Source organism: Mercenaria mercenaria, chromosome 11 (genome assembly GCF_021730395.1).
Source record: "Mercenaria mercenaria strain notata chromosome 11, MADL_Memer_1, whole genome shotgun sequence".
Classification (NCBI taxonomy): Eukaryota; Metazoa; Mollusca; class Bivalvia; order Venerida; family Veneridae; genus Mercenaria; species Mercenaria mercenaria.
The window spans coordinates 54,922,618-54,935,276 of NC_069371.1; the positions used below are offsets into that span (position 1 = coordinate 54,922,618).

General features: G+C 38.1%; 2 protein-coding genes across 2 annotated transcripts; both read right to left on the reverse strand.

The window, feature by feature from the left end:
• Positions 1 to 5,557: 5,557 nt before the first annotated feature.
• On the reverse strand, positions 5,558 to 6,868 carry LOC123556691 (uncharacterized). The gene has a single exon (XM_053518114.1). It carries the CDS (start codon positions 6,866 to 6,868, stop codon positions 5,558 to 5,560), a length of 1,311 nt encoding a protein of 436 aa, XP_053374089.1.
• Positions 6,869 to 7,174: 306 nt separating this feature from the next.
• LOC123531002 (uncharacterized) lies at positions 7,175 to 8,029 on the reverse strand. The gene has a single exon (XM_045311779.2). The coding sequence runs from the start codon at positions 8,027 to 8,029 to the stop codon at positions 7,175 to 7,177; it is 855 nt and encodes a 284-aa protein (XP_045167714.2).
• Between the last annotated feature and the right edge of the window lie 4,630 nt (positions 8,030 to 12,659).

The following is a 12,659-nucleotide window of genomic DNA, read 5'->3' on the forward strand; positions in this document are numbered from 1 at the left end:
TAAGAGAGCACTTGAGCAATGCACAGTATAATTTAAAAAAGACACATCTCCTGACAATGCACATGTAGAGATCTAATTCAAAATACGCATCTCCTGACATTCAAAATGAAATAATAGGAATTTGCTCTAATCAAATAAGAGAAAAATTGTAAGCGGACTGTATAAATGCTTCTTTCTTTGCCAATCAACCAAGAAACGAAACAACTCTCGCTATGCGTTAGGGTTAGGCCTACTGATGATATATGTGCCTCTGTAAAGAGTTCCTATAGGATTTATTGTGTGCATATCAATCAAATGTGTTAAAAATAATCGCAATGTCTTGAATTTCTTGAAAGAAGCTGATCTAGGTATTTTAAAGTTAAGAGCGCAATGCTATGATGGGGCATTATATCAACATAAAATACCGTGGTGTGTAAACGCTTATAAAAGAACGATCACCACATGCTAATGATATACATTGCAAGGCTCATTGTTTGAGTTTAGCCATAGTACACAGCTCTAGAATCCCATGTGTCCGAACCATGATGGCAACTGTGCATGATATAAGCATTCTGTTCGGTTACTCAGCTAACGATCGGTAACGTTTACCGAGGAATTGGCAAAGGACACAGCTTCAATGGACGAAATGGAGCAACGCACTAAAATGTGAACCCTTCTGAGACTCGGTGGTCAAGTCGAGGTGATGCCCTCTGCACGTACAAGAGCACGTTTCCAGTTGTAATCCATGCTCTGAAAACACTGCGTGAAGATGGAGAAGAGAATGATGCAGTTCTTAGATTTGACTTTATCGGAATGACATTCGTATAAATGATAAAGCAGTTGTAGATCTATTTGTAAGTACTATTTTTATAAATTGTATTTGTATTTCTATACATGCAAGATATATATGCGAATTAGCGGAATGACTCTGCAGTGCGGCTTGTTCAATACGAAAAGGCAATTGCGTATGATCAAAGACTTCGGCAACTAAAACATCTAAACCAAGGCGTGTTGGAAGGCAAAGCAGAATCTGTGTCTGATTATTTGGCAGTTTACGGTATACAATGTGTTTGCCGACCATTTTGTCTAGAAATGGCAATAAAATCTGTAAAAAGATACTTTGGAAGCAAAGAATGCAACCAAGAAGAAATAGCAGACTCGGTTTGAGTGAGTCTGTTCATGAAAGGTAATGAAATGTGCAACACTTCTCACGCCCCCTACTAGCACCGGCTTTAGCGGAACTCTATTACACATATGTTGTGTACTCCATGATCCCAAAAGACCAGAAAATATAACAACACTGAATCCAAGTATTGGGAGACTTTTCACAGCCGCCACACGGCACTTGAAGATTGCTGTTGTAATAGATAACTCGCATTCTACAAAATGAAGACCGTTTTGCCGCCGGAATTTACACCGCATATGCACCAGATCTTCAAGTCACATTTATTTAAAAATGAGGTAACAAAGTAGAAAGTAAACTGGAATATTGTCAGTCAGAAACCAGCCTCCAGACCACTCTTATACCTCCTAGCAAGGTCTTGTATCTGTGTGTAAACACTATTCTGTTTGTGCTTCTGACCGTATCACCAACATCTGCATTTTGCAAACGCTCATTCAGTGCAATAAAACGCATTCAAAACACTACCTTCGTTCAACAATGACGAGTGATAAAATGTTTTTAGTAGCTCTGATACACATTCACAAGGATGTCTACATATTGACCTTGTCTGACCCAAAGCCTGCTCTTTACGAATTTATAAATGTAACAGAAACGGAACAGACCCTTCCCCTCTATATCAGACACAGTAAACCCAAAAATTTTTAAATCAATAACATATTTAAGCGGTTATTAGAAATGATTAAATATGTATATCTACTCAACTGAACCCCATGGCGGAATTTTAATAGCTAAAAGTCAAGACAATTATTGGAACGATTTTGTGCATGGTGTAGTATTTTTCAGTGTAAATCTCTTGTCTCTCAAAAGATGTATTTTCAAATATAACAGAGTAGTGGAAAAGGCCGGGACAAATAAACACCAGGTCAGTTCTGCCTATTTTGCACTGTTATTTCTCAGTGTCTCTAAGTCGTTCTACGGGAAACTGTGAGTGAAATAGGTTAGTACCGGCATCTGATCAAATCTGATTCAAATGCTGGAAAAAAAGTCAAAATAAATGTATAAAAATACATTGACAATAATATGTTGCTGGAGAGGTGCTCAGATGTGCCCAGAATGTAGTACAAGACGTATGAATACCAAATAATTTTCCGGCGGAGCATGCCACCGAATTCCTAGATAATGTGCCAATGTTTTAACACATCTATTTCCGGCAAAGAACGCCCATGCAAATGAGAATAAATCTAATAAATCGGTTTCCTTATTCACAACTCAAGGCCTAGCAGATTCACTTTATATGTTAAATAGTGTTGTGTATTCAAATATTTTCTAGCACATTCTTTTACAAAGCTATGGCCGAGTGAGTAAATGATTCTGCCTTCTTCTGCCAATATTCTCTGTTGAGTTCAAATAATACAATCATATTTTTAGCTAGATTTAGAATTAGCCGTAATCTTCCAAAAAAAGTATTATCTGGCATCAGCACGTGATGCAACGGTGATATACTAAGTTAAAGCTGAGATGTTACAATATTATTAATAACGAAGAACAATTATATAGTGTATATATATATATATATATACAGAAACCTCGCTGCAACTTTAACATAAAATAGAATAATTGTTTCTGTACGTGCACAGCGCCTTTGAAGACTGTGTACGTGTTCAGCGCCATTTCGTAGATTTCGACATTCTCTTTTTGGCAGCTTTGCTTTTTGCCATTTCGTTACATCTGTATGATGAACTAGTTACTTGGTTAACTTTTCATGTGATTGTACTGTCATTTACTTCAGTAATTTTTATTTTCTGGACAAAATTGTGTCGGTCCGTCATCCCAAAAACTGCGAACGTATTCTCGGGTGTTTCCGAGTGTTCTCGGAAAATTATAGGTGAACAAAGTATGGGTGCCGGAGGATATCGGAAGGTAAGGGGCATATGATAGGATATATTAAAACATCTAAAATGTTTATCTATTCTATTGAAATACCTGGATTTTCCCTGCAAATCGGAGAAATTATTGGCCATTTTTCCGTGTAAGCTGCCTTTTTAAGTGTTTCCCCATACTGTCTTCAAACGTTCGCAAACGTCACGATGTTGCGCCACGATATTACGAGGGCACGATGGCAAAATGTTTAAGTTATGTTAAAATCATTGAAAATTTTTCATTCGTGAATACCTGATATACGTTTTTTTTACATTTTTCCCGGAGGCCACGTTTACTCTTGATGGTAGGGTGACAATCTGGGGATATCAAAAGGTGAGATGGGACCCATTTGTTAGCAAGGCATGTTAGATACCAAATTGTTTGGTAATGTCTGTAGTATCTGGAACTGCAGGCATAAATTGGAAAATATGATGGCGTTCCGAGAAATGCAAGATGGCGTCCAAGATGGCCACCATAAATTGCCAGTCCCGTCAAAATTGTATGTAACAATGTGGGTGTTTTACTTATAAAGGTAATGCTTAATAATTGCATGGATATTATTTATATTATAATGTACCTCAATTTGGAATATAGCTGGGACCACTTCAAGGTCAAAGTCAAGGTCATTTCGAGGTCAAATTACAAAAAGCACCCAAAAAATTGATATTTTCTACTTATTTTTTCTAATTTTAAATGATTTTTACATTCACTTTGGTTACAAATGTAATAGCGATTTTGGTTATTGCATGTTTTTCATTTAAAAGTTTAAATAAGAGTATTCATTTCTTGTGGAAACAAATACCTTTCATAGCAGTACATGGTGTCCAAAAGTGTCCAAAAAGTCGCTGTTTCCATGATAATTTAATGTTCAAATGTTCCAGATTAATTTTAAAGGTAAGCTTAATGTTTGCATGAATCTATTTTTATGATATATATCAAATTGACATACAATGCTGACTACTTCAAGGTCAATGTCAAGGTCGTTTCAAGGTCAAAATACAGAAATAAACACAATTTGATATTTCCACTCTATATAAAGATGTTACATTAAATTTGGCCAAAATTGTTCTGTACAAGGCATGTAATTGGAAATATGATGTAATTAATATACATCATGGACCAGTTCTCCTTCTTTTCCCCAAAATATTTTATCAGATGATCTCCTAAAAACTGAAACAACGTAGATTTAATTGCTCTTGGAACACACTTTACAAGGATATGATATGAAATAAGAAAAACATGACTTGTATGTGTTTGTTTAAACAATAAAAATATTTCCTCATAAGAACATCACACGCACGCACGCACGTACGCGTGACACACATACACAAGGGCCCATTGTTAGTGTAATCGTGTCCAAAAATAGGCTCAGTATCGGATTGGAAAAGTAACGAAAAGGTAAAGTAAGGTGAAAATAATGGAAACGTTGTTTAAAAAGGAAAATACAAATACGTACTCATACCGGGTATCTCAACTACGTCCAAATAGGAACAGCGTTTTTTGTTCGTTTTGACCATTATTATCGACGAAGGAAAAATTAAAAGATACAGTAATTTGTGTGTATAGAAATTTTCGGCGATACAAGGTTAGTATTAGGTACTTCCGAAAGGTATCACTGAACCTTCAAGCTACACAACATTTGAAATTTTCATATATAAACATCTGATTAATTTGTTATTCAAACTTCTGCATTGCATCATAAAATCTTCCACTATTGCAAATCTTATTCCCTTATAGTTTTTTAGGTTTAGCCTAGACTACTGTTGTTTGTTTCTGTTGTTTTTTTCTCCTTTTTTTTGGTGGGGGGGATGGGGGGGGGGGGCGGGCGGTGGACGTGTTGGTAGGGTGGGGTTGGGGGGTCTTAAGTTTGATCCTTTACATGAATTTATATGTGAATTTATCTGTCATTTATGTTGAAGGGTTTAATGCCCGTCCTTTAAACACTATTTCAGTTATTTACAGACAGACTGTCGTGGAGACATTAAAAGAAGACAAAACTGTTGTTCGTTTTACGTTGGCTGTTTACTTCATAAACCGGAAGAACAACAAGTGACGTCCAGGACGTCATAACATACAACAAAAGAGCGCGTTACGTAGACGTGACGCCAAGAATGGCGCGTCGTTAAATATACATGTTACTTAACGTGACACTCCGGGGGCCACAATGCTGATTTTTAAACGTAAACATGTTATTTGGAATATTTACAAGGCAATCAAAGTGTGAACAATTACAAACAAAAATATAAAACATAGTAAATCTCTTTCTCTCAGAAATAACAGTCTTTGCTTATTCCAGAATAAGTTATATCACTAAGAACTGCGGATAATGGTTAAACTAGAAAGTCAGTTAAACTTCTGCATAATAACATATTGTTGAACAAGTGTTACTGTCACTTTAACCTAAAACACGATCTCTTATCACATTACGCGTATTACAATTTGTCTGATGTCTTAGAAATTCATTATTACAATCACTAAGTAAGTTTTGTGTAATAATCACTGGGCAAGGTTCTATAAGGAATCACGCACATCTGGTTACTTCAGCTCGAGTGGATACAGTTTTGATATGGGTCGGGTAGTTACACCTCGTCTTGATCTAACACGGGCTGCTCGAATAAGTCCATCGTTTCCAACGATAACGTCTTCAATCACGCCAAGGGACCAGCGATTTCTTGGTAAGCTGGTGTCATGTATCTGCACGACGTCACCAACCATAACAGCATCTCCATGGTTACCGGATGTTCTGTGAAACTCTCGCAGAGATGTTAGGTATTCATGCTTCCATCTCGACCAGAAGTGTTCAAGTGTTGCAGACTTAAATCTATAAAGTTTGTCTGCAGAGTCACGGGATAGGTCGTCTGCTGCGGTCTCCGTGTCGTCTGGATAAACAGGGGAGATTACTCTTCTTCCATACAGCAGATGGGAAGGGGTAAGTGGTTCCTCATCCAAGGGGTCTGTAGATGTGTGTGTGAGTGGGCGGTCATTTACGATACATTCTACTTCTGAAGTAATTGTTTGAAGAACTTCCATGCTAACCAACGACTTCCCGAGTACTTTTCTGATACAGGTCTTTGTTATGCCAATAAGCCTCTCCCACCAGCCTCCGTACCATGGCGCGTGCTGGGGAATAAATGACCATGCTATTCCATGTGTTCCAAGGACCTCTTCCTTCAGGATTTTGGCGGTGGCGATGTACGTCAGGGCGTTATCCGACATAATGACCTTGGGTATTGCTTTTCTGCTGAAGAAACGTCGTAGAGCCATAATAAATGAGCCCACAGTCATGTTCGGTACTATTTCTAGATGGACAGCTCGCGTATTGGCACATGTGAAAAGGCAAATGTATGCTTTCTGTAGTTCTCCGCTCGATGCTTTTACTGTTAAAGCTCCGGTAAAGTCTATGCCGGTTACTGTGAATGGTGGCGCAACCTTCAATCTGTTGCTAGGTAACGGTGGGGGGTCAGGTACTCGATATGCTCTTCCTGTGACCTTACGGCACGTAACACACGAGCGGACTATTTTCTGAACACGCTGGCGAATGCTAGGAATCCAAAATTTCTGGCGAAGATATGTTACTGTGCTCTCAGTACCGGAATGCATATGTGTAACGTGTGCGTCCAAAATAATAAGCTTTGTAAGGTTGTCTTTGGAAGGAAGTAGGTAGGGAAATCTTGTGCTGTGTAATAACGGTGCGTTAGATATTCTGCCGCCACAACGTATTAATTTGTCGTCATCAAGAAACAAATCAAGCTGTCTCACTAGATTGGGTCTTTTCATCTGGACGTTTCTATTCTGGTAGATGTACTGTATCTTCTCTGATCTTACACCACTCTGTAATGATGTCATCTGGCAACGGTTCGTCCCACTCAAATTTACGTTTCCATAGCAACTGTATCAACATCTTGCCTGTCACGGTGATCGGGCTAAGTAATCCAAGTGGATCATAAATGGAGGATGATTCTTGAAGGATCACACGTTTCGTCAGAAGAGAGATATTCGACGCTGCCTTCAGTCTTTATGGAAATGATAGTTCGTCTGTTGAAGAATCCCAGCGCATTGCCCAGTACCTTTGTATTTCTGTCCTTATCGCTCACACCATCGGATTTGATTTTCTCACGCAGAGCTGGGTTGTTTGAGCTCCATGATCTCAAATTAAAGGATGCTTTCTGGAACAGTTGTCTGCTGTTGGTGTAGACTCGTTTGGTACGCTGGTAAATATGTAATCGACGTATAATCCTTGTTGAATACGTTCTCTGTATCGTCGCATCTGTGTAAGGCAAGGTGTTTTGTTATGGTAGCGTTTAATATAAACGGCGAGCACGTAGCTCCAAAGAGCACTGACTTGAAGCGATATATCTGTAGTAGACTGTCTGGGTTGTTCGGATCTGATAACCAAAAGAACCTAGTGACGTCACGGTCGTCTGGATGTAGACCGATGTTCAAAAACGCCTTCTCGATATCTGTGGATACAGCAAATACGTGGTATCCGAAGCGTAGTAATATAGCTGTTAGGTCGTTAAGGATGGGTGAGGTATTCATCAAGCACTTATTTAAGGTGGGGGAATCTCGTGTTGACTTGCAGCTGCAGTCGTATACAATACGTATGGGTGTGGTCGCCGAGTCTTTCTTTACGGGATGGTGGTGAATATAATGAACTTTGGTATTCTCGCTTGATTTAACATCTGTAATCTTTTCTATGAAACCTCTCTTCTCCTGTTCACTTAAAATCTCTCCATACTTCTGAAGTAGTTCTGGTTCTTTTCTAAGGCGGTTTACTACACTAACAGTTCTTCGTCGGCTTATCAGCTCATTACTGGGCAAAAATGGATGATTTTCTTTCCAGGGTAATTTTGCAATGTACTTTCCATTCTCATACGAAATGCCTGTGTTCTGGTACTGTTTGGTATATTCTTCGTAGCCTTGGTGTACCGACTTCTGTTCTACTCCTAATGATTCTACTTTCCAAAATCTCTCTAGATTGATTTCTTCCTGCACGTGCATAGTCATAACGTTCAACATAGACACAGGAAATGGGGATGGCTTTATCTGATTTTCGGTACTCAAAGGCCCGGACAAAAGATAGCCGATTCTCGATTGTATAGCTGTATGCCCGTCTCCTCTAATGATAGTATCTTGCACTATGTCCCAGTAATGGTCAGCGCCCACTAATATCTCGATCTCGAAGTTAACTTCTTCTGACATGGGATGAGCAAGTTTGAGTCCTTTCGGATACGGAAGATGACCAACGTGTTTCTGGTAAGTTTCAGCGGCACGGAAATTTCAGGTACTATCAGCACTTTGATTGGGATGTTAAATTCTTGAGTCTGTAAATAGACGGTGGCTGTATCTAGGTGTCGTATGCGTCTCTCTGTGTCTCCAAACCCTGATAAGCATAGCGTTTCACTGCCGGTTGCCTGTAGCTGCAGTTTCTGTGCTAGACGTTCAGTGATAAACGAACTCTGGGAACCTTCATCAAACAGGATGTTCGCGGTTGTGGAGGTGCAAGATGATGTAACCATGGAAACGGCTGTCTTCAGTAAAACGGAGTCCTAGTGCGAAATTATGGGCTGAGTAAAGCACGGATGACTGGGTTTCCTTCGCGTCATGTGTTTTAGGGGGTTCCATCTGTAGAAGAATCCCAGCGAAGTCACGGCACCAAAATGTCGTGGAGACATTAAAAGAAGACAAAAACTGTTGTCCGTTTTACGTTGGCTGTTTACTTCATAGATTTTTTCTTGATTCTTCCTCACATAAGCTAGTATGGTGTCGGCGCGAACATATCATGCATTGAATTTAGATCTACACTCGCTAACCTTGTGACTGCATAGACAGTTAACACATAACTGCTTTTCTTTTACAATATTGAGTCTCTGTTCACGATCTTTAATTTTTACACAGTTTGTACTTGAGTGCTCTCCCTTACAATATACACAGGTTGGTACTTGACCGCTTCTAGGTTTCACACTTGGTCTGGTTGGTCTATGAATATTTTTTCTCTCCGTCTTTCGCGTGTCCGATTTCGTCAGGAAGGTTGCTTTAGGAATGAATTCTTGCCCGGTATTCAATGCACTTCCGGCGTTTCATTTATGAGACACTTCATTCAAACACCAAGATAATGTTCCGTGCGCACGTGTAATGTTTGTTCTGACTTGATGGGAGTGAGAAGAGATCCATATGTGCTCTCACACTGGTTAAGTGAATCAAGTCCCCGTGTGTATGTATCTGTAGTATCGTAGAACTTTCTTAGACTGGTAACGGTGTTCACGGGAGCGGGAACTTCAAGCAAAGCTTTCATGTAGGTCTGTATGATTCTGTCTTTCTGTCCATACCTTTTGTGTAATAACGACACTGCCTTGTCATAGTTAGCATTAGTTAACGCAAAACCTGCAATTGTTTGTCCAGCTTCTCCCCTCAGAGACGACTTCAGGTAGTTGAATTTTTGTACACCACTGAGTGAAGGGTTCGTGTGAATAGCCGACTCTAATGAGTCCCAGAATGACTGCCAGTCAAGAATGTTGCCATCGAACCGCGGTAAATCTAGCTTCGGTAGTCTGTGGTATACAGAGCTGTGGGTATGGTTAAAGTTAGGTTCTCTTTGGAAAGAATTATCGTGGATAACATTCTCATGGTTAGTTTGTGATGATTCGCCGTAAACAGACACACGGAAAGCCTGAGAATTAACATTTAAATTAGAAAGTGTTACCTTTTTGAAACTTGCTACTTTCTGTATCTTTGTCTGTAAATTATAGATGTACCCATTATGATCCAATATCTCCGTCTCGATTTGTTCCCCGTCATCTTCTGGAATGACATCTATAATTTTCTCATGGATCTCGGTGATCGTCTGCTGTTTCTGCCTCAGAGAATCTTCTATCGTCTGCAATTCTTCCAAATCAACTGCTTCTTGCTGAATCATTTCGAATTTTGACAAAAGTCGTGTAACTGCACCCTTGTGCCCCTTCTGGATTGATTTACTTCATAGACCGAAAGAACAACAAGTGACGTCCAGGACGTCATAACATACAACAAAAGAGCGCGTTACGTAGACGTGACGTCAAGAATGGCGCGTCGTTAAATATACATGTTACTTAACGTGACACAGACAGTGTCTTCATTCCTTTGAAGAACTAGTTTCAGACTCGCATATTCAATAAGAAATTACTGACTTTTTCAACTAAAGAGGCATTGTCGGTTCCAGGAATCGAACTTAAGACCTTCAGTCAATGAAAGGTTACAGTGATTTAAGAAAGCGACTCCAAGAACTGGAGCACGAGTCAGTCGAATTTTACATTTTAACAGCTAAACATGAGATACATTATTTAAAAGAAAAGTCTGCAGCAAAGGGCACTGAAATTTAGGCAGGACAATGCCTATATAATGTATTAGAGAATTCCGACCTACATTTAGTGTGTATATATGCTTAACATAATATTTTGTGGCAAGATTCATTTAGAATTTAAATAACGATTAGTATATATTTTATATTTCGATTAAATATCCGCATGTGGCCAACGTAAACAAATTCATTTAGTGTATTTTATTATTATTATTATTATTATTATTATTATTATTATTATTATTATTATTATTATTATTATTATTATTATTATTATTATGCCACATTTATATAGCACTCTTTTCTTGCACTTGTACACGTAAGAATAAATTGCAAAAATACAAACAGATACGTATACAAAGATAATGCATTCCACATTAACAAAATTCATGAATGAAAACAAGTATAATTTAAAACAAGATAAAAACATTAATGTATCGGTCAGTTAACAAAATATTGTACAAAGAAGTGGGTTTTTAGCAGGCTTTTGAAAGCAGCTACCGTGTCAGCTTCCCTGATCTTGACAGGAAGGGAGTTCCAAAGCTTTGGAGCAGTGCACGAAAAGTTGCGGTTTTCCATCACGGTTTTAGATTTTGGCATAACCAGTGACAGCGTGTCTTGTGATCTTAGGTTTACCGACTTGTTGCGTAAATTAATCTTACCTCATATCGGAAAAAATATTACTGGAAGGGCGAAGTTACCTGTATAAGATCAGGTCCAAAAATGCTTTCAGCATCGCCGCTTTTGTGACGTAAATGGTAAAATTCTATGCAAACAGTAGTAATAACTTACAACCTACAATGCCGGTCAGTCCCTCCCATCCAACCGTCTTTCGAAAGTGAAGGAAAGGAGAACAATATTTCACAGATGGCATAAATTATATCATTTTTCTCAATATGTGTTGCTTGGATGCATTATGTGCTTCCAAAGGATCTTCTCACAGATTTTATTTTCTTTTGATGAAAGTTCAAAACTTTATTTACAGCTTCTAGAAATATCAAAATTAAAGAATAATAGATTACTTAGTTCAAAAGGTAATTTAGTGGCTGTTGAATCGAGATATCACAGGAAGAAGGATTGTTTGGCCAAATTATTAGTGTTTGCCGAAAGATGCAAAAATACTAATAGTAGTTCAAAACTGCTGTCGGAAAACAAAAAGTTATTATATCAATAGAAGATGGCAAGCTTTACATGATGGCTTTGTTAAATGAGACTGGGAATATTTATGGTGATGCTGGTCTGAAGGACCTCTTGGTTAACTCTGATATATTTGCCAAACTTACAGCAGGGCATAGTTTGTCTGGAAAAGATTTCGACTTAGCGCTGAAAGCAATCATAATGGTTGAAAAAGTTTTAACAGGTTTTTTCAGCACTTTTATCTTTGGTTTGGAAACAAGAGCTGCCGGAGGACAGCAACGTTCAACAATTTAACAGCCTTGTCAAATTAATATAATAGTTGCACACTTTTGTAAAAAAGCAATGCAAATTTATGGAACCTGTAGCATGTATGTCAGCTAATCACTGTGGACAAGTGTGTGAAGTTTCAATTCATTCTCATTAGTGGGTATGGAGCTACTAGCTTTCATACAAAATTAAACCAAAAATTGCTAAGTCAAAAAAGGGCATAATTGTGTAACAGTGTAAAGTAGAGTTATGAATGAAAAATCATCACTATGAAAAAATGTGTGCAGTTTCATTCCATTCCCATCCTTTCTATTAAGTTTGTTCACGGATGGTGGCAAAGAAATTTCTGAAAATTAGTGATGTAGTATGAAGTCTGTTAATGTTCTTTTGCATTGATTTACATGTCTATGTCCAAAATAGACAAGCAAATTGTTGCATTTTTCAGTCCTTAAGTGTTATAACGGGATGTTCTAATATCTGTTTTTAACACCTCTTCATAATTAATTTACTTACATATTTTTTCGTTTATTTTGTTTATTATAAAAGATGGATTTTAATTCATTCAATATATTATCCATTTATAGTAGGCTTTAATACTTTTGTATGAAAAAACTCCCACACTGTTACATAAAATTTTCACGAAATTGGCAATTTATGGCGGCCATCTTGGACGCCATCATGGATTTCTCGGAACGCCACCATATTTGCCAATTTATGCCGGCAGTTCCAGATACTACATACATCACCGAACAATTTGGTATATAGCATGCCTTGTTAACGAATAGGTCCCACCTACTCCTAAAATAGGAGACATTTCTGATCATTGTCACTCTACCATGAAGATACACTCGGTGAAAGATATTACACAATTTTTAAAATCCTGTAAATTCAGTGAAC